The sequence below is a fragment of the Trachinotus anak genome, unplaced genomic scaffold (genome assembly GCF_046630095.1).
Source record: "Trachinotus anak isolate AG129_WGS33_773 ecotype Australia unplaced genomic scaffold, CSIRO_AGI_Tana_v1 ptg000015l, whole genome shotgun sequence".
Lineage (NCBI taxonomy): Eukaryota > Metazoa > Chordata > Actinopteri > Carangiformes > Carangidae > Trachinotus > Trachinotus anak.
In genome coordinates this window covers 17156665-17182500 of record NW_027273866.1, presented here as the reverse complement: position 1 = coordinate 17182500, position 25836 = coordinate 17156665, and the positions used below count along the sequence as shown (strand labels likewise).

At 47.1% G+C, this 25836-nt stretch overlaps 3 protein-coding genes and 1 long non-coding RNA gene across 14 annotated transcripts in view; 2 read left to right on the top strand and 2 right to left on the bottom strand.

The window, feature by feature from the left end:
- kiaa0586 (KIAA0586 ortholog) overlaps window positions 1–21979 on the bottom strand; it is a 37430-nt gene extending 15451 nt beyond the window's left edge. For 6 of the 8 annotated variants that reach the window (XR_011693689.1, XR_011693691.1, XR_011693688.1 and 3 more), the window contains exons 1-11: window positions 21409–21979; window positions 21167–21225; window positions 20524–20602; window positions 20132–20201; window positions 19503–19704; window positions 19303–19373; window positions 18984–19068; window positions 18777–18900; window positions 17578–17707; window positions 3360–3528; window positions 2730–3151 (exon numbers count right to left, since the gene is read on the bottom strand). Coding sequence is in view for 4 of the 8 variants with exons in the window: in XM_071498579.1 (XP_071354680.1) it covers window positions 2730–3151; window positions 3360–3528; window positions 17578–17707; window positions 18777–18900; window positions 18984–19068; window positions 19303–19373; window positions 19503–19704; window positions 20132–20201; window positions 20524–20602; window positions 21167–21225; window positions 21409–21712 (1715 nt within the window). In the remaining 4 variants the exon portion in view is untranslated. The remainder of the gene's footprint in view (window positions 1–2729; window positions 3152–3359; window positions 3529–17577; window positions 17708–18776; window positions 18901–18983; window positions 19069–19302; window positions 19374–19502; window positions 19705–20131; window positions 20202–20523; window positions 20603–21166; window positions 21226–21408) is intronic. The other 2 variants (XM_071498580.1, XM_071498582.1) reach the window with 2 other exon arrangements.
- On the bottom strand, window positions 9027–15369 carry irf2bpl (interferon regulatory factor 2 binding protein-like). Its single transcript, XM_071498608.1, is given in 5 exon segments — window positions 9027–12854; window positions 12857–13209; window positions 13212–13443; window positions 13445–13918; window positions 13920–15369. Coding segments are annotated over 5 exon segments (2049 nt in total). The 5' UTR covers window positions 14367–15369; the 3' UTR covers window positions 9027–12311.
- On the top strand, window positions 19588–21303 carry LOC139633163 (uncharacterized). 2 transcript variants are annotated; one of them, XR_011693697.1, is made up of 4 exons: window positions 19588–19722; window positions 20143–20236; window positions 20527–20710; window positions 21205–21303. It is a non-coding gene; the product is annotated as an uncharacterized lncRNA (long non-coding RNA). The 2 variants fall into 2 exon arrangements; XR_011693698.1 differs by having other exon boundaries at window positions 20511–20710.
- A 606-nt stretch (window positions 21980–22585) lies between the features above and the next one.
- Window positions 22586–25020, top strand: timm9 (translocase of inner mitochondrial membrane 9 homolog). Of its 3 annotated transcripts, none has more exons than XM_071498655.1 (4): window positions 22586–22968; window positions 23432–23487; window positions 23792–23887; window positions 24616–25020. In XM_071498655.1, the coding sequence occupies exons 2-4, from the start codon at window positions 23449–23451 to the stop codon at window positions 24748–24750; spliced, it is 270 nt and encodes an 89-aa protein (XP_071354756.1). In that variant the 5' UTR covers window positions 22586–22968; window positions 23432–23448; the 3' UTR covers window positions 24751–25020. The 3 variants fall into 3 exon arrangements, with proteins under 3 accessions (XP_071354756.1, XP_071354755.1, XP_071354757.1); XM_071498654.1 differs by having other exon boundaries at window positions 22588–22860; XM_071498656.1 differs by lacking the exon at window positions 22586–22968 and adding an exon at window positions 23062–23147.
- Window positions 25021–25836: the final 816 nt, after the last annotated feature.

Sequence of the window (25836 nt, the reverse complement as noted above, 5' to 3'; positions counted from 1 at the left end):
GAGGACAGAGGACACAAACTAAACACCGGTGGAAGAGACACACACATAAGATTGATACATTTCACCAGTTATCTATATCAACTGGTTATGTACCGCAGGCTTTTAAAGTTGCAGTAATTAAACCTCTACTTAAAAAGCCGACTCTTGATCCAGATGTTTTAGCCAATTATAGACCTATATCCAACCTCCCCTTTATTTCCAAAATCCTTGAGAAGGTCGTTGCAAACCAGTTATGAGATCATCTGCACAGAAATGGTTTGTTTGAAGTTTTTCAGTCAGGTTTTAGAGTCCATCATAGCACAGAAACTGCTCTGGTTAAGGTTACCAATGATCTCCTCATAGCCTCAGACAATGGACTTGTCTCTATACTTGTCCAACTAGATCTTAGTGCTGCATTTGACACCATCGATCATAAGATTTTATTACAGAGACTAGAGCATATGGTCAGCATTAAAGGAACCGCACTAAGCTGGTTTAAGTCATATCTGTCAGATAGACTCCAGTTTGTTCATGTTAATAATGACTCTTCTATCAACACTACAGTCAGTCATGTGTGAGTATGAGTTCCACAAGGTTCTGTGCTAGGACCAATACTCTTCAGTCTATATATGCTCCCTCTAGGAAGCTTCTCTGCATTGGCTCCCTGTAAAATCCAGGATAGAATTTAAAATCCTCCTCACCTACAAAGCCATTCATGGTCAGGCACCATCGTACCTTGGAGAGCTTATAGTTCCCTATTTTCCCAATAGGACACTTTGCTCTCTAAATGCAGGTCAACTTGTGGTTCCCAGAGTTTGTAAGAGTAGAATGGGGGGCAGAGCCTTCAGCTATCAGGCTCCTCTCCTGTGGAACCAGCTCCCAGTGTGGGTTCAGGAGGCAGACCCCCTCTCCACCTTTAAGATCAGGCTTAAAACTGTCCTGTTTAGTAAAGCTTATAGTTAGGGCTGGCTCGGGTATGTCCTGACCCATCCCTTAGTTATGCTGCTATAGAGCTAGACTGCTGGGGGATTCCCATAATGCACTGGGCTCTCTCTCTCTATCTCTCTCTCTCTGTCCTCATTCTGCAGGTCTCTCTGCCTCGGGAGCAGCAGGATCCAGATCCACCACTACTCATCATTACTATTAACCACTGTTATCTGTCATTATTATTGATAACACCATTACCTACACAGCTGTTCCTGGTCTCTCTCTCTCTCTTTTCTCCTCTCTCCTCCCCCCACCCCCCCTTTTTTATCTCCTCCTAAACCCAACCGGTTGAGGCAGACCCCCCCACCCTGAGCCCAGTTCTGTTGGAGGTTTCTTCCTGTTAAAGGGAGTTTTTCCTCCCCCCTGTCACCATAACAACATTTGTCTCTGGAACAAAGTAAGGTCTCGACCTTAACCTGTAAAGTGCCTCGAGATAATGCATATTATGATTTGGTGCTATACAAATTAAATTGAATTGAATTGCACACACACACACACAAACAGGCGATATCCACACACATAAATTATGATGTATTATTACAGATTAAACTACTCAGCAGTTAAAATCAGCTCCACCTCAATGATGAACGCATTAATCCACTAATACAATATATATTATCTCGAAATGCAGTTTTACTTTGATACTTAAAGTACATTTTAATAAAACCTTTGTGCTTTTACTTTGGTAAATCTTTGAATACTGAGTATTTCGACACTGTGGTATCATTAGTTTCAGTGAAGTGAGTGACCTGAGTATGTTTCACTTCTGTTCTTCAGATATAAAAATAAATTAATAAAAAGCATATTTGTGTTTTACAATGTTCAAATCTGTTATTTTGATTTTTATAATTTACAGTATTTTTACCACAGAAAAATTCACTGACAGTAACTTAATAACTGTTAGCTACCAGACTGCAGTTCATGTTAGCCATCAGTTAGCAGACATGCTGTTATGTGTTAGCAGGTGTGACATCAGTTAGCCAGTTAGCTATGTGCTGAAAATAAGTGTTAGCTTCCTGTTAACAGATTAAACAATGTAATAAATGATTTTATATAAGATACTGATAAGATATTAAGCTAACATTGGTGTGTAGTTGCCCACATTAGCATTAGCAAGCCCTAATCATTAGCAGACATATGGTTAAAATCAGGTACCAGTTAGCTGATATTTAGCTACAAGTTAGCAGAGAATAACTTAGCATCAGCTATCAGTGAGTGGACATAAAATGTAATTTTAGCTGACATGGCGTTAATGTTTCCATAGCCGTATATTTTCTGTCTGTTTGCAGATATAAGTTATTGTTTAGTGTATTAGTCAGCATGAAGCCAGTTAGCTACTGATTAGCAGGTTTAAAAATAATGTTAATGTTTTCCATTAGTTACCAATTTGCACGCGACCAGTTAGCATTAGCAAGCACTCCCTGTTAGCAGTTCTAAAGTTAACATTAGGTGCCTCTTAACATGAAATCTGCTCATTTTAGTCACTAATTAGCAGATTGAAGTTACCACAAGCTACCAGTAAACAGACACATCTAATGCCATCTACCTGGAGGCATAGCATCACTGAAACTGATTTTTTTTTCTGTCTATTAGCAGATAAATGTTTGTCAGTTAGCTACTGATCAGCAACCTGATAGTAAAAATAAAGCTAACTGTTTAGGTATAAAAATAAACTTAGCAGCAACGCTAGCATGTAGTTAACTATGCCTACCTACTAGCATTACATAGGCCTCGCTGGCAGACATAAAGTTAGCATTAGCTACCTGTTAGCAGCCAGTGCCTCCAGTTGGCAGTGTAGGACCTCTCCGGTCTTGGCTCTCAGCAGCGCCTCCAGGTTCTCCTCCAGAACCTTTTTCTGTCTCTGAACCTGGCGGAGAACCCGACCTGCCTCCTCCAACATGGATGGAACCACAGGCCTCCTCTGGAGCAGCACAGACTTTGACTGGAACTGGGTCTGATTATGTTGGGACTGGATTTGCTGGGATTGGGACTGGTTCTGTTCGAATTGGGACTGTTGGGACTGGGACTGGTTTTGTTGGGAGTGGGGCAGGTTTTGCTGGGCCTGGTTTTGTTGGGCCTGGTTTTGATGAGACTGGTTTTGATGGGACTGGTTTTGTTGGGAGTTTTTCTGGGACTGGTGGTGGTCTGGTGGAGGCCTGGTAGCTTTCAGAGAGGTTTCTGGCTGCTGGATGACAGAAAGTGATTCAGGCTTTAGATCAACAGACAAACCAAACCTCTTGGTACAGACATCTGGTCTCCAGGACTTTGATGACCCCATCAGGTCCCGATTGTTTTGAAGTCATTTTGAAAATGAAGATACTGGTGTTCTGACAGGAATATGGTGTTCTACTGTACTCTACTATACTCTAGTCTTGCTTTTATTGTCTACTCACTGTCAACAGTGTCTTCATCTCAGTCTTCAGACGTCCCATCTCCCTCAGCATCTCATTGGCTCTCCTCGCTGCTGCCTGGCTGTGATTGGCTGAGGATTGCAAGTGAGTTACTTCAGGTGGCTGGGTTGCCGTGGAAACGCTGGGAACACCTTGGTGATAGCGGTCACCTCTGAAAAAAACAAAGACCAACAGAGAACAGCAGAGTTAAGAGAAGATCTGAGTGACACTGATACAGAGCGTGGTTCATCCCTACAGCATCTGAAGTTTTTTAGTGGATCTTGTTTTCAGGACTTTTATTTTGTTATTTCCTTTCAAATGAAAGTATCGTATTTTGAAAGAGAGAGATGAATAATTAATAAGGCTGAACAGGGAAAGTGTCATGTAATGTTATTATGGTCTAATGAAGGTGAACACCCCCTCGACCTTAACGACCAGGTCAGGGTGCTTGTCTCAGTCTTACCTGACAACATCACTCATCAACTAATATCTAGGTTACCTTCTCTTCATCCCCGTGTGACAGTAGAGCAACAGAACCATCTGTTTATAAGAACAAAGAACTTAAAGGGGTTTTCTTCCCAAATATATCAAATTATTAAATCAGTTTCTGGGACTAACAATGTCAAAGTCCAAGTGGAACCAGGCACAAATTAGGGTTAATAAAAGTCCACTGTGTGCAGTTAGATATATTACAATTCAAGGTACAGCATCACCGGCACTACTCTAAATCTAAACTCCTAACAGACATGTTCAAACGCAGAGGAAACAGACGTGACGTGTTCTCATCAGAGTCTGAACCTTTAACCCAGTGATGAGCGCTGTGTTCATGGTGACAGAGATCAAACTTTAACATTATTCCTCTCTCAGCCCTTTGTCTGCTCAGGCGACTCCAACCAATCCTTCTGTGGTTCTTTCTAAAACTGGAGAAAATAAAATGAGTGAATGTAAATGTCAATAAAGTTTTCACTGTGGGGTCATCCTGAGAAGTTCAAATCCACGTGACATCCCATCATACAACCTGCGATAATCCCGCTCTCCTGTTACCTTTTACCTCCTGTAGTGTGTTGATTTCTATTGGTTATACTCTGACTCCTTCATACTGCAAAACAAACGAGGCGGGAGCAAGTGAAGATGTGTGTGTACAGTGTACCGATGTGTTCTTTGTGTTTTTGATAATAAACATAATAAAGCAAGAAGAACAAAGAACTGAGCAGAGAGCTTTCATGTCGTTAACATAAAGCCAGAAAAGGAGGGGGCCCAGAGGAGCTCCGCCCCCCAACCTCAACCTGCTGGACTCTTCCTGACAGAGAAAAGGTTAACACACAAGGGAACACGTTAGTGTGAACAGGTTCACTATTGTTGAGTGGATGTGTCATCGTCACAACCACACACACACACACACACACGCACACACACACACGGCAGGAAAAGCCCATTTGTGTCGGCCATCTGCAGTTTACTGAGTGTCTCTATGGTCTGCTGCCTCGGGAGTCAATCAGAGGACACCGCAGAGTGTGAGCGTGTGTGTGTGTGTGTGTAGGTGTGTAGGTGTGTAGGTGATGGGTGGGGATAAAATGGCCACCACTCACACACAGCTGCTGCAGACAGTCTGCTGCTGCTGTTGCTAAGAAACAGCTCAGTGGTTTCCCATGGTGACAGTGAGCAGGGAAGCTGCTAAAGGAGGAGAGAAGCTTCCATTCACACAGAGGAGGGAGGAACAGGTGAACCCCCCCCCCCCCCCCCCCCCCCCCCCCCCCCCCCCGTAGATATTTACGTGACACCAATAATTCACAAGCTTTGCGGTGGTGGCTGCAGATGAATATTAATCCCGTGTGTGGTGACCTTTTCTTTCACTTTGTCCTTGTGGTTTCCCATCACGCTCTTTCTCTCCCTCTCTCTCTGTCTCTCTCTCTCTCTCAGATAAAATGGAGGATTTACACAACATTCGGCCAGGTGGACCCATTAAACGTGGTCCCCTGTGCTAATATAAGACTCATATGGGTCCACATGGGTTACACTGCCCCATACAGCCTTAAAATGTGGACCTGTGTGTGCTAAATGAGGACCAACCTGGGATAAAAGTTAAAGGCTCATTGTGAACCAATGTGGGCTAAATGTGGACAAAGAACGGACCCATATGGCCTCATGTGGGTTAATGTGGACTATAATGAGTTAAATGTGAGCTCTTTGTTTGGCATGGTCCATAAGTTCTCCATGTCGACCCTTCAGGGCTAAATCTGGACACAGGCAGGCTGAGTGTGGGTCTATGGGGCTACATGTGGAATATGTGGACCCATCTGGACCAAACACCCGATCCATGCAGAGCTAAACTCTGCTGATGGACCAGCACAGACCTGAGGACTAAATATGGCCACAGAGAAAGAAAGAAAAATAGATACATGGGGGAGGATACACAGAGGAGGGGGGTGGGGGTGGGCATCACATTCAGACACTTGAGAATGGGGGAGGTGGGGGGAGGGTGTGGTGGGGGATGCTGGGAGAGAGATAGTGCTTACATCACCATCTATAAATGGAGTTGACACTGCGAGATGATGAGGGAGGAGGAAACACACACACACACACACACAGTATCAGCCTCCACTCAGAGCTAAACTCAGATTCCATTAATCTTTATCTTCCTGACTGTTAAAGTCGTCATCACCTCTGTCTTTGTTACCTCTGCACATTCCTCAGTAAATGATGCTTTCTACCAGGAGCCTCGTAACCATGGCAACCACTGCATCCTGCACAGCAACGGAGGGGGAGGGAACCTGACAGCGGTGATGTAGAGACACATGAAGCTGAGAGGAGGGAACTGTACACAACAACAACAACACACAACAACTGCATCGCCCGGATAGTCCACATGACTGAGCAAGCTTCAGGTACCCTTCACCAACTGCCCCCTCCCCCTTCAGGACCTGATCGTGGTGGTCTGACTGGGTTTGTGTTCTCGTCTGCTGCTGGTCGGACTCTGATGTTTCCTGTTCTCGGGTTCCTCTGTCTCTCCAACTGTCCCTGTCATCCAGCTGCTGTACAGACTCGTCCTCACAGAAACATTCCTATCAGCTGCTGGTCGACGGATCTTCATTGATCTGATTGAGTTTGTTATTTATTCTGTTTCCTTTATTTACCAGACGACAGAAAACACAGGAGGAGAGAGAAGGTGGGTGAGATACAGGACCTTTAATCAGGTCGTCTCACTGAGACCAGGAACTCGTCTGAGAAGGAAACACGATGAACAGATCAATGTTTAAAATGATCCGTTCAAGTTTTAAGAGTTAAGAGATGTCAGCACACACACACACACACACACACACACACACACACAGATACAGTCACACACACACAGACAGACACACACAGACACACACACACACACAGATACACACACACACACACACAGATACAGTCACACACACACAGACAGACACACACAGACACACACACAGACACCCACACACACACACACACAGTCACACACACACACACACAAATACAGTCACACAGCCTCAGTTTCAGGAGAACAAAGGCTCTGAGTTACAATCACACGTCTCACACTATGAGCAGCATGTCAGGAACAGCTGATCCATAACAATCAGAGAGAGAGAGAGAGAGAGAGAGAGAGAGAGAGAGAGAGAGAGAGAACAACACAACCAGAGCACAGAACACACCTTCAGTGTGAGGCTGTCACTGATGGAGACTGTCACCACCACCTGTCAGTCTGCAGACTCTCACCTGCTGTCACTTCATCCAATCACTGACGTCCCACTGCAGTGGATGGAAAACTCCATTCACACCCTACCTCACTTTACCACTCTCTCTCTGCAGAGCAGAGGCTGCCACTCCCAGTGACACACACACACACACAGAGTGGAGACTCCAGAGTGGTTTAACATAGACAGTCCTAACATAGACATCACTCTTTGTGTGTGTGTGTGGGGGGGGAGCAAGAAACAAAAAATACTGATACTACTGCTAATAATACTACTTCATATATGACTGGTAGTACTGGTGGTACTGGTTGAGCTCCAGGTTTACGTGATCCTGACACCACCTGAATGTGGTTTTTGCTCATGCAGCTGTGGGTCATTAAAGGACAGGACTGATGCACTGACCTCAGTGTCTGTGACCTGTGACCTCAGTGAATCATGAATCAGCCTCCTGTTCCAAAACAAACCCAAAGCTAATTGTTTCAGTACATCGTGGTTAACCTCGCTAATATTATCTCAGCATAAAGACAATGGAACTATTGGAGGCTAACGTTAGCGTCAGCTGGAATCCAAACTGTGAGGCTAGCATTAATCAGAACAGCTCAACCTGATCAGGCGAATTAACAGTGGCGAGCTTCGCGTCGTCACAGCAGGTGCTGATAACAGAGACGTGCCCCCCCCCCCCACAACACACTCCTACTGCAGGTACAGCTCAGTGTGTTCCTGAGCCGTTTCCTGCTGCACCAAACAAAATCCCCCTACAATGAAAATCTACACACACTTCACCTCTGCTGGATTCTGATTGGTCAATAAAAACCAGATATAAATGTGCGTGTGTGTGTGTGCGCTGCAGTGAACCTAAAGCTCTGCAGACAAAGACTCCACACTGCAGTCTGTGTGTGTGTGTGTGACATTATTCTCCATCTACCCATCCTGCCTGCAGCTGTGGTTTCCATGGTAACCACCAGCCAATTACTGGCCGGCTGCTGCCACCGTTGGAGAGAAGCTCCATCCTGACACACGCTCCTGAGCCAGCAGCAGCGACACGTCAGCGCCTCCTGGAGGACGACAGGACTCGTCTGTGGACCTCTGAGATAAAGCGTCTGGTTTTATTAATTAATTATTAACTGATGTTTACCAACAACAGCAAGAAAAGCACGACCGAGATGTGGGGGTGGGGCGCTACATGGGATGCTAATGCTACATTAGCTCTGCTATTAGTGCTACTGCTAACAACAACATTTTTTCATTTTCTCCGTCATTTTGTTCTTTTTTTCTCTCAGTGCTGTAAAGTATTGTGTTGTATGTAAACTGCTTTATAAATAAAGTTGAACTGAGTACTACCACTACTAACTACGACTATATTTATACTGATAGTTACGTGTACTACTAAGCACGACTGTTACCACCACCACCACCTTCTGCCCGGTGGCTCACCTGGTGGACCGCACCATGAAGCCTTAGTCCAAACCGCAGCGGCCCGGGTTCCAGTCCAGCTTGAAGCCTTTTGCTGCATGTCATCAAACTGCAAACAGTGGTACTAAACTAGTACAACTAAAAATGCAACTAATACTGCTACCAACTACTATAACCATTGGTAGTACTTCTACTAGTACTAGTGCTGCTGTTAACAGAGATACTACCAATAATACTCCCACTACTGCTTCAACTACCACTGACAGTACTGTAACTGACTAACTAATAGAGAACCTAGACCTGCTTCATAATCAGAAACACATGGATCTACCTTTAGACTGTAGGGAGCTTTAATACAAAATATCTGAGCAGGAAGTTCTGATAGGAGAAAACAACTAAGCAGCCACAACAGGAAATATTTAGTGACTGAAAATGAGAGAGCAACAGGTGAATGTTGAGTAAATGAAGTTGGGGGGGGGGTTTCCAAAATAAAGCTCAGTCCCGTGTCTTTGGTTAGAAAGAAAAAGTCACATTTCACTGAAAAGGTTCATACCAATGAAATTTATTACAACTGACTCAGCTCCAAGGCACGTTACAAGATCAAATGAGTTTGTTTAATCTGTTTTATCATTTTTATCAACTGTCACTACAAGAACAGGAAAACTCAAAGGGGGTGTGTCCTCACGGTGCTATTCACTGAATCAAATCTTACATGTAAAACAGAAAAACACAGAAAGGCTGAAGAAAGAAGATTTATTGCAGTAAAAAAATTTAATATTTAAAGTAAAAAAACAAAACCAAAAATCAATTAAATACACTGAAAAAGATTCTGAAAAATGAAATAAATAGTTATACACTCCTATAAAAATTAAAAAGTTATTTTACAGTCACATGATTTTATAAACTGACGGTGTGATGATATAGTCAGTGACTAAGAGCTGTCTCACTCTCTGAACCTGTCTGTCTGCTTAAACACAACATCACACCATCACTGTTCACACCTCCGTCACCTCCACGACAACAACAACACTCGAAGTCTTTTTTATTTGTTAGAAGACTTTTTCTGAAACATCCACATGTAGAATATTTATATGTTTCACAAACCTCGTCCTGTAACGAGTCTCAGCCTCAAAACCTGTTCCTCTTTGTTCGAGTCCATCAGTGGAGACACAGCAGCACTAAGCCGATATCTCTGTATGCAGACGATCTCCTGTTATATATGTGCGACGCTGACAAACCATCTCTAAACTTTAGACTTGTAACAGACTTTTGGTAAATTTTGGGGCTGTAAGCTGAACAAGCTGCTGCTCTTCCTGTTGATCACATGACATCACAGATAAGAAACTGACCCACTTCCTGTTCAGAGGAGTCGATATTCTTCACCTGCTTCGTTTAAACAAATGACTGGTCCAAACAACATCTGCCACTTCTAGTTAACCTGACAACCGTTCCTGTTCTTACTTCATCTTCTTACCAAAGTCCTTTTGTCTCGTTACTTGATCAACTGAGATAAGCTTTTTGATCAGGAATAAGATATCTATCAGTGGGGGTGAACACTGGACAAAAGAGAGTCAATTTATCAACTGATGATAATTGTCTATGTAAATGAATCATTTTCTCCAGTAAAACTTCATTATTAAGTCTTGAGGGTTTGGAATGTTCAAACAATCTGAAGTAACCAAAGCTGCAGTTAATGATCACGATCGGTTTATCTAGCATTTATTTTTTGAATTGATCACTCAGTCTGTGAAGCTGTGAATATGAATAAAGAAACTTGGATCCTTCTTTATTAGTTCCTTCCTGTCTTTGTTAATGGCTGTGAGCTTATTTCAGACTGTGAAGGGGGGCAGGCTACAGAAAGTTTGAGGACCACCTGCGTTAAGTGTCAGAAAACAGTGACAAAGTTGACGTCTTCAAACGTCTTGTTTTGTTCGACCAGCCGTTGAAAAAATTTCATGTATTTTCATAGAAAGTGAAAAAAAACTGAAAATATTCAGATGTGGAACCAGAACAGAAGATTGAACCAGGTCTTATTTGTTCTTTGCTTCAAATGAGATTTTTACATGAATGAATAAATTTTCCGTTTATTTCAGCTCCAGTCTAAAAATCACTTGTCCTGCAGAGCAGCGGCCTCCTCTGACGTCTCGTGGAGGAGAAAACTGAACCGCACTGAGTTTAATCCAAACACTGACGAATCTTAAAGCTCGTCCTCAGTGGAAAGTCTAATGAACCACTGAGGTCATGTCTTCTGTGTATTTCCTGGGAATCTGTGGGTTTCAAACTGCTCTGCTCTATTTTCTGTACCTGTAACTGACTCAGTTCATCTGGACTTCGTCCTGCTCCGGATCGAGGTGGATCAGGATCAGAGAGTGAGGCTGACTCAAAGTTTTCTAATGAAAACATAATGGACCAGAACGTCCTGATCACAGTGGCTCCATGATGGATGAACATGTCTGAATGCTGCTTCACGACCTTCTCCACCTCAGTGAACGTTCACAGAATTCATCCTTTCACTCGAGAGCTGGTCAGTTTGAAATCGCTCAGTCTAATAACTCGGTCTGTGTGAGCAGTGAGCGGATGGAGGAGAAACCTGAACCACGTCCTCGGCTGCTGCTTTCACGTCCTACAGTTAAAAACACACATTTCACTGATGAGTCCTGTTGTTCTGCAACATTTAAAGGAATTTTATTTTGGCAGCTGTAACACACTATGTGACGTGTCTGTAGTTTCCTTCTGATCTCAAAGTAAAGTACTGTCAGTCATTACAATTTAATCAGCTGTGATTAGTTTCTGATCAGTTATTGAATGAAACATCAACACTGACTTTGGGTCGGGGTCTCTCCTGCCTACAACTCTGGACTCTGATCATTGGACTCTACTGTTATTTTAGACACTTTGGATTCATTAAAAAACACAATCAGGAGTTTGTTGTAACCTCATGTTGTTATAAACCAGCTTTGATTCCACTGATATTTAATCTTGAACTATGTCCATCAACAAATGTTGATTCTCTTTACAGTCTTTTATTTGCTTTTGAAAACATTTTATCAAACTGATTTTCTAACGTCTTGATGTTGGACACTGAGCTTTTCTCATGGGTCTGACGGGGGAGGTCACCCCACCAGCGTGGATTATAATCCACTGTGAGAGACACAAACCTTCCTGCTGGGTGAAAGGTCTGAGTTTACAGCCTGCAGGACCAGGAGACGGCGTCCGGTCGCCTCTGTCACGTCACTAACGACCCACACAGACAACTCCCAATCAACTGAGTGATTGATTAGTCGTTCAACAGAGAATTATTAAAGAACGATTAACTTTGATTATCTGCGTCAGTCTCTGTCTCTTTGTTGGACTGTTGCTCATTTGAGGACGTCAGGAAACTGAAATGTTTTTCCCTATTTTATGATATTTTACAGACTAAAGGTTTAATTGATTAATCAAAAGAACGAATGACACTGAACAATGTGTTGATAATTGGGGGATATCTCTAACAGTCAGCTCATACATTCATACAACTGGAATAATAAAGAATAAAAACTGCATCAAATCATTAGACTTAAAGCCCAGAGATAGTCTGATATCACAGTATTGATATCATATTGATCTACTGAGAAGTTATTATCATATTTAATTTACTGACCTCATCCACATTCTTCTCCACATTAAATGTTTTAAAGGGTCCTGTTCTCTATGGATCATGATCTGCAGCCTGTTTCTACCACTGATCTCCATCCAGACGCTCCACTGACAGAGAAGAAGGTTTTGAGGCTGCAGACCAACCATGTGGTCACACAGGTGTGTTTAAAGAGTCTCCTCTTCGTCCTCCTCAGGGGTCTCTCTCCTTCTTTACCTTCACATCTCCGGCCAGGATGGTGGCTATCTCCCCCTGCATGAAGGCCCAGGGCACGTTGGAGCCGACCAGGGGGCACTTCTCCCCGCTGGGGCAGTACACCTCCCCGGAGGCTCCCTGGGCCTTGATGCTCTCTCTGGAGCAGGGGAAGCAGAACTTGTGGTTGGGGACGGAGGGACACTGCACGAAGTGCGTGTCCTCTAACCGTTCGTGGCAGATCGTGCAGCACAGCGGCCCGCTGTTCGCCACCGGGGAGTCGGGCACGTTTTGTGCGTGCACCTGGTCCATGCCCGCGGACTGAGAGGGCGCGGACAGTCCGAGGTCCCCGCTGCGGGACGAGAGGCGCCTCTGCCCGGACACGGAGGCGGGGGACACCGGGCTGCTGCTGTTGTGCCTGGAGGAGGAGGTGGTGGAGTGAACCGAGTCTCTGTCCTTGTTGGGGGAGTGCGCGTTCCCGAGGGCGTCCGCGACCGACATGAGCGCGGCCATGGGGGACTGTCCGTTCTGCTGCGGAGCCGCGGCTCCGGGGGGGTGGCGCGGCCGGGGGGGAGCCCGGGGGGGAGCCCGGGGGGGAGCCCGGGGGGGAGCCCGGGGGGGAGCCCGGGGTGTCCCGGGCCGAGCGGAGCAGGGGGCCCGGCGAAGGAGCCCGCGGCCATGGAGAGCTTGAGGGCCTCGGTCTGGCTGCTGATCCACTGCTGCCTCTGCTGCTCCTCCGCAGCGTCCGGCTCCGGGGACGCTTTCCTCTTCCTCGGCCCGGCCCTGGAGCCGCTGCTCCCGCTGCTGGAGGCCAGCGCTCGGCCGGGAAGCGGCAGGGAGGTGGGGAGGAGCGGGAAGCTGCCGTCGGTGTAGGGCTGCGGCAGCATGTCCCCCCCAACCCGTCCTTGAAGAACCGCAGCGCCTCCGGGAGCAGGTCCCCGAGCAGGCGCCAGTCCCCGGAGCCGTGCTTCCGCTCGTACTCCAGGTACTTGAACCCGGAGGACAGGCCTCGGCCGAAGTCCTTCATGCAGTCCTGGTACATCTGCCGCGCCACCCCCGAGGCGCTGGAGAACACGTTCCCGGAGCCGCTCGGGTACTCGATGAAGATCCGCAGCTCCTGGTCGGTACCGGGGCTTGGACACGGCGTCGAAGGCGAACACCCTCCCGACCAGCCCGTGGTCCTTCTTGAAGCGGACGTCGAACGGGGTGCAGCCGGACAGGGCGAGCAGCGTGTCCCGCACCGCCTTGGGCTTCCCGGCCCACTCCTCCTGCCGGTTCCGGAGACACTCGCTGAGCTCGGCCAGAGCCTCCGCGTTCCGCTGCTTCTCCTTCAGCTCCCGGTCCTGGTCCGTGCTGGACACCGAGGCGGGCCGCTTCCCCCCCGGCTCGGGCAGCCCCACCTGCCCGGGCAGAGACACGCCGACCATGGAGCCCTGCGGGGCGGCTCTGCTCGCCATGCCCTGCGGGGCCGGTCCGTTCAGCAGGGTCTGAGGCATCAGGTTCGGCGGCACATTCATCTGTCCCGGTGCCGACACCAGCCCCCCGTGGGTCCTGCTCCTCGAGTTCGGGCTCTGCCGGTTCAGCTCGGGCGGTCCGTCGTCCGGTTTTGAACCCATTCGGTGCCCCGAGTCCGTTCGGCAGCCTGCCGCCGTGTCCGCTGTAGTCGAACCGGGCCCGGCTGTCCGCACCGAGCCCGTACCGGTCCAAACCGGGCTGCTGAGACTTCCCCGGTCCGTCCGCCAGGTGGTGGTGGTGCAGCTGCCCCACCGGCTCCTTCCCGGTCAGTAACACCGCCTGGCTCTTCGCCACGGCGGGCTGCTGCTGCGGCGGAGGAGGCGGACCTCCGGCCGGGGATCGGCCCTCCTGGAAGCCGTGAGCCCGCTTCAGGTGTCGGGCCGTCTCGATGACGAACTCGATCCGGTCCGCGCCCTCGTAGTTGACGCAGCCCCGGCAGACGGGCTCGGTGAAGTCCCAGATCATGGCCCAGGGCATGCGGGGCAGGTCGCACAGATAACACGACTGTCTGCGGGACGAGGAGACCTGCGGGGAGGACATGTTTCCCTGCCCGTCTCCCTCCCTGCCTCCTCCGCGGAGCCGCTCACACCAGCCCGGTTCTCCCCGCAGAGACAGAGAAGTGAAGCCGGAGAGGAGGACGGACAGGCGGGCTGCAGTGGCTCCTCCGCTCTCCTCAGGTTATTGTTCCTCCTGCTGCTCCGTGTGGTGCTGCAGAGATGGAGCAGGAGCAGGAGGAGGAGGAGGAGGAGGAGGAGGAGGAGGAGCAGGAGCAGGAGCAGGAGGAGGAGCAGGAGCAGGAGGAGGAGCAGGAGGAGCAGGAGGAGCAGGAGGAGAGGGGAGGTCTGCGTTTTTCCCCCTGCATGCCTCACTCCGAGAGAAGCTGAGGAATTTGGACCCCCCCCCCCCCCCCCCCCCCCCCCCCAGGAATGCAACCTGGTAGAGTAAGTGACGTCACCGCCCCTCCCCCTGCTGCTCCTCTGAGACTGAAATGACATGATGCCACTTGTTGCCCTCCTACCCTCCATCCTCCTCCATCTGCCCCCCCCAGTCTGAATGAGGAGCAGAGGGAACAGCCCCCCCCATACTGTTACACAGCTGCAGGTAACACACAGCTGAACAATGAACGCAACACAAACACACATATGATGCTGCGACATCAAACACGCACCAGAAGAAAACTGACCACGAACCTAAAGCAGTCGACAAACATGAAGCTGTTAAATTTAAAACCATGTTGAACGTCACAGTTTGAGCAGCCGAGGAGTCAGAACCCCCAGAGACGGTGTGTTATTATAGCACAGCTCCAACCACACTAACACAAACCGGACCGGACACCATCAGAGCCCAGTGTCAGGGCTGCATCCTGCCAGAGTCCCTTCAATCTCATCACATCTGTGCTGGCAGCTGATCTCAGACCTGCTCCATCATCAGAGAGGACCTATCAGAGCCCGCCACATGCAGGTCACCTGACTCCGACACGAGTCCTGATGCAGGTTCTCAGAGAGAGAATCATAGTAAATGATCACTTTTTATACAGCAAACAATTCATTGATTAACTGACAAACTGATCAGCAGATTAACTGATGATGTTCATTAGTCGTGGCCCCGCTGCAGTTTGTCACTGACACAGTCACGATCATGTACGAGATAATAACTCTCTCCCTGCAGAACACATTCATTCGTTCATTCATTCGTTCATTCGTTCATTCATTCATTCGTTCATTCATTCATTCATTCATTCATTCATTCATTCATTCGTTCATTCATTCATTCGTTCATTCATTCATTCATTCATTCATTCGTTCATGTCACTGATGTTTCCATATGAAGCTCGGTCACAGGACAAACAAAAGAAAAGGTCGAGCTCCAGGTGAACGGATCTCCATGGCAACCAAACACAAGCATTAAAACAGCTGATTTAAAAACAATACAAACAACAAAACAGTGACATTCGTTAGTGTTGAATCTAAATATTGATCCATGGATTCACTGATTGAAACGTCAGGAGACGGCGAAACATTCATTCATCCGACCAACAGTTCACCCAGGGACCTTCAACTCTGTGTGTGTGTGTGTGTGCAGCTGATGAACACATGAAGAAGAACACGTCTGTGTTGCTAGGCAGGTTTCACCTCTGTCAGTCCCTCCCCCACCCTCCCCTCTCTCTCTCTCTCTCAGTGTGGAGTGAGCCTCGATCGCCCGCCTCGGGCCTGTTGTTCCCTCCTCTTTGTGTGAAACGTGTCTGTGTGAACACCAGAGCAACAATCAATCGATAGTTGATCAACAGGAATCAGCAGATAATCAGCAGAGTTCCCGCTCTTCCATCGTGACGATTTCCTGTTTGTCTCCAGGTTTCTGCTGCGTTCACATTATATTTCAGACAAAGGCCTTTTATTGACGAACAGCAACGAACATGTTTAAGACTTCTGAACGCCTGACGACGCCTGATACCGGTGTTCTGCTGCGTGTCATTTATAGAAACATAAAAACATGAAACAGCGTCAGCAGACCTGCAGTCAGGGTTTAATGTCGGCTGCTTGGCTCCCCGCCAGCTGCACACACACACACACACACACGCACACACACACAGATTAGTTTCAGCATGCCTCTGATGGATACCATCTGCGTTGCCATAGAAACGCGCCTGGCGGGGAGGAGGAGGATGAAGCTGCTGAATATACGATGAGCTGCAGCCTCGTTCACCCCCCGACTCTCTCTCTCTCTGAATGATTATGCAAATCAAGCAAGCCACACACACGCAGCCTCTGATGAATGTGATCAGCTGATTGATCCCTGACTCATTGATCTGGTTCTGCTTTAAATCCATATTTTGAGGCTTCATCAGCTCTGGGTGTTCGAGGCTGCTCTGAAATCTGCCTCAAACATCACATGACTCCAGCCTTTCATGTTAAAACTGTGAGACACAACCAGTCAATCAATCAATCAATCAGCCAATGGATGGAACATCGATCAGCGGCTGTGACAGTTTGTCTGTCACTGTTGACTCACAAACCAAGCGAGGAAAATCATCACAACGTCAGACGACTGAGGACATGAGAGCTGAGGAAGAGTCAGCGATGAAGATTAGATTCACTCAGCTCCTCCGTCTGCATTAAGCAGCTGTGTTTTGACACGTCCTGCTGAGGATCATGGGTAATGTAGTGTTTGGAGCTGTCCACAAAACTGATGACATTTATATAATGACAGTCTGAGGTCATAGAGACAGGAAGTTAAATGACCTGATGTTCAAGGTGGGGGGGGGGGGGGGGGGGGGGCACACAACAGCAGCCTCAGTGGTGCATCACTGGTACCTCTCAGACCACTGGACCCCCCTGGATGGCAGCGAGAGTGCAGGGTCGAGGGGAGGAGGTCCACGCTGTGTTTGACTCTAACAGAGAAAACACCGTTTATTCAGGACACTTCAAGAATTTCAGAGTAAAAGTCCTGAGAGGTTCCTGTCCTGGGAAATCCTGGAGACCTGGATCAGTTCCTCAGCACACAGACGAGAGGCCCACTACAGACCCAACAGTCCAGCTCCTCTCGTCTGTGGTGATCATGACCTGAGACTCTACCTGACGCCTTCCTGTGGTCATGGTGCTGACCTGTGTGTCATGTGACCTGTGTGTGTGTGCGTGACTGTGGGATGATGGGAAGTTGAGGTGTTGTGTGTTTGCAGGATTTATTTTCAGCTGCAGATTCTGTTTAACAAAACTGTCACGCTCACACAGAAACACCCTCCCCCTCCCCTCACCTGGTTTGCTCTGGCCATCGGTCACGGGTGGGTGTTACCATGACAACTGGGCCAGTCTCCACAGCAGTGGTAGCAGCGGCGACGGCGGCAGCCCTGGTTCCCGAGGAGCTGTGCTGCTGGTTGCTGAGGACTGATGGAGACAGAAGCAGACAATCAGATGAAGAGCAGCAGAATCTTCAGTAGAGACTATATCAAAGGTCAAAGGTCAACATACAGTGTCCTGAAGAGGACTTCACTTCAGACATTTTAATCTCTGTTTAATCTCTAGCAACCCACTTCCCACTACAGCAGCACTCAGTTCACTCAAAGACGCCCACAGTGACCTCTGGAACCTCCTCAAAGCCCCCTGCAACCTCCACAAGGACCTCTGCAATGCCCTCACTGACCTCAAGTATCCATGAAACCTCCTGAGGGACCATATGAGGACCCTTGGGAGGCTCCTCCCAGCCCAGAGCCTGCTGGAGGCTCAGATCTGCTGAAACATCCCATCATCGTGTTCCTCAGTGTTTTCAGTTCAACAGTCTCATCCTCAGACGGGTGGTGTCACAGTTAAGACCTCACAGGGGGGTGGGGGTGTGTATGAACTGCCCCTCACGGAAACATCAGTGAAGCAGGTGGAACATCAAATTAAAGTCATGGACTAAACCACTGAGACTCTGACGTCAGAGCGAAATAGTTTATGAATAAATATTGTGATGTGATTGTGTCTGTGACACACACACACAGTCAGCAGTGAATTCAGGACTGACGCTATAAATAACTTGCTGCTACAAACAGCCCGGTTACCATGACGACCCTGTCTCCATCCCAGCAGGCCTAAAATGGAAGAAACTCAGACACGGATCTGTTCTGCTGCATCAGTGGTCTGAGGAGGAGTGTTTCCATGGTAACAGGCTCCAGGTGTCAGAGGGCACTGCTGCCACCTGCTGGTCGCAGCGATTCATAACATTTCTGCTCAGCTGTGATCAGCTGTGATTTTCTATGAAGTTCTGCAGTCTGGAGCTTTATTCTGAAGGGACATATCCTCAGGAAGTCTGTCAGACTCACTCACTGACTCCACACCTCCACTACTTTGACCACTTCCATTTTCTTCAGACTTCACCTGACAACAGTTGTTTCCACTGCAGCTGCTTCAACAGAGGAAGAAGCTACAGCAGAAAATCTCTGACTCTGGGCCTGGTGTGTGTGTGTGTGTTTACCTGCAGAGTCCAGGTGTGTGACCTGCAGATGGGCTGGCTGACCTGAGGCTGTGAGGTCAGAGGTTGTAGAGGTCACGGGGGCGTGGCCTGTCACTATCCTGAGGGCTGACTCCAGCAGTTGGCTCTGATTGGAGGAGAAGAGAGCCAATGAGCAGTCAGACAGCAGAGTGATGAGACAGAAGCACCTGAACAGGTGAGTGTGTTTACCTGCAGCTGCAACTGTTGAGTGTGCAGTGTCTCCAGGTGCTGCAACGTCTGCTGGCTCAGGCTCCGCCCCCTGTCTCCACCCTGCCTTAATACAGTGCAGACAGTGATGTCACAGTGATGTCACACAGTGATGTTCATGTACCTTCATCTAGAGCTGCAACAAATGCTTATTTTCATTATCAGTTCATCAATGATTTCCTTAAACAATTTATTGATCATAAACAGTGATAGTGGGGGGGGGGGGGGGGTCAGACCATGTGGTTTCAGTTGCCACGCCCCCCCAAGGCAAAGGTAGAGGAAACACTGTGTCTGTCAGTACCTGTCGGCCTGCAGCAGCTGCTGAACGCCGTCCACCAGCTGAGACATTCGAGCCTCCATATCTGACTGAGCCTGCGCACACACACACACACACACGCGCGCGCACGCACGCACGCACGCACACACACACACACACCTGTCAGCACAGTTCAGGACGTCCTGAATCAGCAGCTCAGTGACCTGATCTGAGGTCAGATCTACCTTGATGAAAGGAGCAGCAGCAGCCACAGCCGCAGCTGCAGCAGCCGCTGCTGCACTGGTGGCGTCTCCCAGGCAACCGGAGGACAGCCCCGCCTCCACCTGGACCTCTGCTACATCTGCAGCATCCTGGGAGCTGGTCTGGCGTGGCCCCGGGTCCAACAGCTTCACTTTGACGTCCCTCCCGTGGGGGGCGCTGTGAGAGCTGAGCGACAGGTGACAGGTGAGTGTGAAGGCTGTGATACGTTCACGTGCTGCTGGAGAAGTTAAATCTCAGTTTCCTTCATGAATCTGAAACTGAAACAGCCTGACAGGTGAAACACTGTGACTGTGGTCGCCTTGACGACACTCAGCTGCTGCAGATAAAACCCTCAACAACCGAAATAATACACAAAGACTTTCTGACACAATTTACACAACAGGAAATGAGCTTCTGTAAATTCAGACCACATCCACTCACACTGATGGTTTTCACAATAAAATGCTGCCATGCTTCACATTCAGTCTTCAGTCTGTTAACAAAATAAAAGTTCTGTCTCAACTGTTTCCTTCAATATTTCATTTATTTCCTTTCATTTGCTTCAATAAAAACTTTTGTTAATGTCAGACATGAAGAGTTTCTTTGTTCTCACCGTTGTTTCAGAGCCGCGAGTACGACCCCGCGACCTCCAGCTGTGAAACGTGACGTCAAGAGGTCGTGACCTGAGGACGTAAGCAGAGGCGGAGTCAGTCTCGAGGTACAGTTTGATTATCTCTTCATATAAATATTTCATGACAGGAGTTCATGTCAGTCACAGCAATAAATCATCAATTAATCAATTATCGATAACAAATACACCAATCAATAATCTATAACAAATTCTAATAACAAATCATCTCAATCATGTTCTTACAGCGAAAAACAAGAATAGAAATTAAAATAAAATAAAAAATGTATGTCTGTATGTTTCTCAGCTCTCAGCTGTGCAGTGATGCTGATTATTGATTGATTACTGATTGATTGGCTGACAGGTGGTTCTCTCACCAGGCTGCCGGTCGCTCAGGAAGCTCTCTGCTGGGACACCAGAGAGCTTCCTGTCCGGGCTCCACTCTGCTGCTGGAGGCTGCAGGAGGAAAAGACACAGACTCATCAGGAGGCGTCACCTGTGGAGTCACCTGTGGGGTCACCTGTGGGGTCACCTGTGGCCCTGCAGGGAAGCATTCTGGCTGAGGTTCTCATTTATATTATACACACACACACACACACATATATATATATGTGTGTGTGTGTGTATTTGCCTTATTGTTCTCTGTACTGTGTCTTGTGAACCATGAGAACCACACGTATTCTTTAGAAAAGAACTAAATGAGATGGTTTGTCTCTTCAGACCTGGTGTCAGTGAAACATTCATCTTGACTGTCAGTCCAGGTCCACATGTACGGTCACCAGCCACACATCTGACAGGAATTATTTCAACTAATCAATTAATCGTTTAGACAATGACACGTCAAAAATGTTGGGACAACCACAGACAGAGCTGAAGGTGAAGCTGAAAAATCCTCAGTTTAGAATAAAAGAAAATTCAAATCTGAGGGAATCTGAATATTTGTTTTTTTATTTGACAAACGATCAAAATAGTTGCAGATTATTTTGACTGAATAAAGAATGAATGAAGGTAAAGACTCACTGTTCCTGTGGGTTCTCTGTTCTCTTTGGTTTGTCCAGGTTCCTTCAGCGTCCGTCTGTCTGCGGAACATCAGAGAAATCTACACGTCAGATCTGAGCCCCACAAACTACAATATAATACAATACAATAATATCTTATATTAGATTGTGCTGTTTGCATCTTTTCTGTTTAAACCGCTTCCTGTCCGGTCACCGGATAACTCAGGTCACCGGTGTTTCCGTGACTCCTGCCGGAGCTCTTACCGGGCCCACAGTCTGTCGCTGACCGCGGAGTAGCACCGGTGTTCGGCTTCTGTCGGAGCTTCGGCCGCCGCCGCTGCTGCTCGGCCAGAGTAGGATGGACGGGGACAGGGTCCCGCAGCTTCTGGACGGTTATCTGGACCGATCCGGGTCCTGGTCCAGCTTCGTGTCTCCGGTCCGGGAGGTGAACCGTGGTGGCGCGGATCAAAACGTCCCCGGTGTCCGAGCTGCAGGAGGACTGATCCGGACTGAGATCACCGAATAAATCCCGGGATGTGAGAGACCTGGAGGCGGGCTGACGGAACATCCGCACGGTTTTAACTGAACTTAAATATCTGTGTTGACTGTCGGCGGACTGTTAGCATACATGCTAACAGCAGCTAGCCTCTTTCAAACTTCCCGCTCCGGCATCAAACTGAAGCGTCACCGTTAAAACTCGGGGAGTCGCGCCAGTCAGACCGGAAACGTCAAGTTTAGGAAATAAAAATAAAACAAACCACAGTAAAAACAACGCGAGACGTCAGGGGACGAAAGACTAACTAACGTGGAGACGCGACGAAGTGGAGACAGCAACAGTTGCTGACAACAAAGCAACACTTCCGGTTCCGCCAAAGATTTAAACAAGCACAATGACAGATGTCTCACTCCGCCTGTAAATCAGGACACCAAGAATCATGGTAGGTGTTCTGACTGTTTTTTTAAACGGAGATCCCGGTCCCTAAATGATCCCGGTCAGACAGCAAACTGTTCCTCAAAACCCCCAAAAACAAAAGAACAAAAATGCTCAATTAAAAGCAACCTGTCACCTGTCGCTCAACAGTTACGTTTATAATTATTTGAATAATTCCTATTATTTTATTTCTCATTAAAACGTAAGTTGATTAAATACTTTTTGATTTATACGATTTATTTATGGATTAAGGAATTAATTAGTGAAATCATTTATTAATTTGTTTTTATTGTTCAATTACAAATCAATCAGTCACGTGCTGTATTACTATTCACATTACACTTGTGGACTTGTGTACAGCTGGAATTTAAAATAATTTTTTTAAGGTTTTGAGATTATATTTATGACGATAATTGCAAAAATAAGATAATTTATTCTAATCGTGAACAAGGCATAATGGTCATTTACATAGGAACATTTAAAATGTAGGAACCTTGCTCTGCCCTTTTAGCACTCCGGACAGTCTCCTCAGTAGCTCACTCTCGACTCAGAGGTCACACTTTCGTCACAAGTTTAAGACTTTTATAGATATTTGGACCAATCACAATAATAATCATTTTAGAATTTGAGATTTAACAGATTTAAACTCGGTTCGTGTTGATTTTCAGTTTTTATTGTCAAAGTGAATAAACGTTTTTAAATAGTTTGAATCTGCGGTTCAGTTTCCCTCCACACGTCCTTCAGTCTCCCGGAAGGAGGATTTCCACATCAAACACCGACCTCAGGTCAGATTAAAACATCATCTTCTGCTGATAATTCGGGTTTGAACCCACGGTGTTTGTCTGCGGCCCGCGGTCCAGGAGTCTGAGCGACGACATTTACAACAAAACCCGGTAAAATCACGGGAGCAAGACGCAACCCGGCTAGCTGTTAGCGGCTAGCTGTTAGCGGCTAGCTGTTAGCGGCTAGCTGTTAGCGGCTAGCTGTTAGCGGCTAGCTGTTAGCGGCTAGCTTACCGGGAACAGAACAGATAATCATCGTAACTGAGGGACTTGAATCAGTTCGTTCACAGGTTTGTCTGCAGCAGCAGATCTGTGTCGTTTACAGCAGCTGGACCAGAATCACCGGAAGAGAAAACACTACTGTCTCCGCTGAGACACAGATAATTATAATTATTAATCACTATTATTAATAAAAACACAATTTAAACGAAATCGGGCTCAACTGCCTGGATAGAGTTTTAGCTCAGAGACAAAAGAGCAGCTATGAATAAGATAGCGATCATTAAAATGTCGGAGTTTTGAACGGAGTCTGGTTTGGGAGCAGGAGCTGACGTGAACTGCTTGTTCTCCACAGAGACCCGAGGCTGAATCATGGCGGTCCAGGTGTCCGAGTCCGACCAGATCAAACAGGTGAGTGTTGTTTCTGAACCACCGGCTTCATTCATGAAGACACTCAGGGTTGTGTCAAACCAACCACCCTCACTGACCCGGGGCTGGTCGGTCACATCCAGACCCGGGTCAGTGACCACAAGCTGGCAACACAACAACACAACAACACAACAACACAACATGTGGTCACTGACAGGTGAGACAGAGATGAACTTCCTGCTGAACTCTGAACCAGTCAGTGTGTGTGTGTGTGTGTGTGTGTGTGTGTGTGTGTGTGTGTGAGAGTCTGCAGTGAGGTGTGTGACGTGTGTGTCCTGTGTTTCAGTTTAAGGAGTTTCTGGGGACCTACAACAAGGTGACAGAGAACTGCTTCATGGATTGTGTCAAAGATTTCACCAGCAGAGACGTGAAGCCAGAGGAGGTAAAGATTCTGCTGCTGTAAACTCAAACCCTGTTCACCTTCCTCTTCATCATCATCATCACTGTTTAATGTTAGTTTCAGTTTATTGCTGCAGGTCTGTTTACATTAAACTCTCGTTCTTGTTTAGGCTCAAAGTAAATCCAATGTGAGTTTAAAGTCTGGGTCTTAAAACCGGGTTCAGTCTGTGTCTGTCTGGACCGTGTGGTTAATGTGCGACATTAAGGACTGACTGAAAACTGACTGTTGTGAGATGATGTAATATGCTAATTAGCATACAGATGATGTCATCATGTGGTCTTAGTGGACGACAATGAAACAACAACCACAAGTGACTTCACATTTAAAGGTGAAATAAAAAGTGTAAACTGATCAATAACTGATCAAAGAGAGTGAACAGACTCTAACCCCCAGCATGTTCACACTGATCCAGATCAATAAGTAAAGTGCTCACGCTGTGATTGGCTGTCTGGGAGGAGTGATGATGCTGAGAAAAGGTTTCACTCATTGAGCTGATGATGTCATGTGATGTCACATCCTCTCTTGACTGTCTGACCAATCCCCTGCATTGGGATTGGGCCCTTGTGATCATGTGATCAGGTCTTCCCTCACGTTCATGCTGCACTGGGTGTGTCTGGGGACAGGTGGACGCTGCAGGTGTGTTCAGGTCTGACTCTGGTTCCATCATAGAACCAGATGTTTGTGACACAGCTGTTTGTTTGTGGTTTCAGTCCAGCTGCTCTGAGTCCTGCCTGCAGAAGTATCTGAAGATGACTCAGCGGATCTCCATGAGGTTTCAGGAGTACCACATCCAGCAGAACGAGGCCCTGGCTGCTAAGGCCGGACTTCTGGGACAACCCCGCTGAACAGGACCCAGCCGGGCTCGCAACGACCCCAGCAGGCTGAGGGGGTCCGGACCGATCCTGGTTCTGCTGGATGAATAAAGACTGAGAACTGCAGCTGGTGACGTTGGGTCCGTCATCAGACTCAAACATGCTCCTGCTTCTGTGTCAAAGCATCATGGGAGATGTAGTGTAAAACAAGACCAGACAGAGGTCTTTTACTTGACGGTGGATTTGTTGTTTCTGTTGATGTGATGTTGAAATATTTTTTTTAAATTAAACATCATGAACCTCTGTCTTCTTCTTCACGTGTTATTTCAGGTTTAAACAGTGGTGGGAGGCCACTCAAGTATTTTCATGAAGGCTGATTGGACTGATGATTATTGTCATGATTGATTAGTCTTCAGACTGTTTTTCTCAGTTCAACCCGGTGAGGTGTCATCGGTCTCAACATGACCCACAAGACTAAAACATAACAGCAGCAAATCTTCATACTGCAGAAAGATTGTTGATCATAAAGAAGGTTCTATATTAATACTGTGAAAGTATCGAAGCCTCAGTCCACAGAGAAATGCACACAGCCTGTATTCAGAAACTGAGCCTTAAAACCAGCCGTCAGGACTTCTGGAACTTTGTGATGTCACAACAAAAAGCAGTCACCACCCCAAGCCCCGCCCACCTGGACCCACCATCCAACCTTGCAGGATTTGGTTTCTCTGTTTACCTGAAATCTGCTATATTTTTATTGGATCACTCAGAAAACAGTCAGCCAATCAGAGGAGAGGATCTGAGCCTTTCTTCTGATTGGCTGACTATATCTTCTGATGGAGATCAACACTTTAGATAAAACACTGGAGTAAAATATGGACCTTTAAAACACACACACACGTTCTCAGGAGTTGGACTTGTGTGAAGCTGAGGTCACCAAGTACTAATGAGATTATTTGTCCTAGAAAATAACATTACTCAAGTACAGTAATGAAGTACTTTTACTTCACTACTTTTATCTGACAGATAATTCATTTTACAGATTCAGATTAATAAAATATAATCAATAAATCAGGATGTATCATCAGTGGTGGAAGAAGCACTTCATTTTCAAAATAAAAC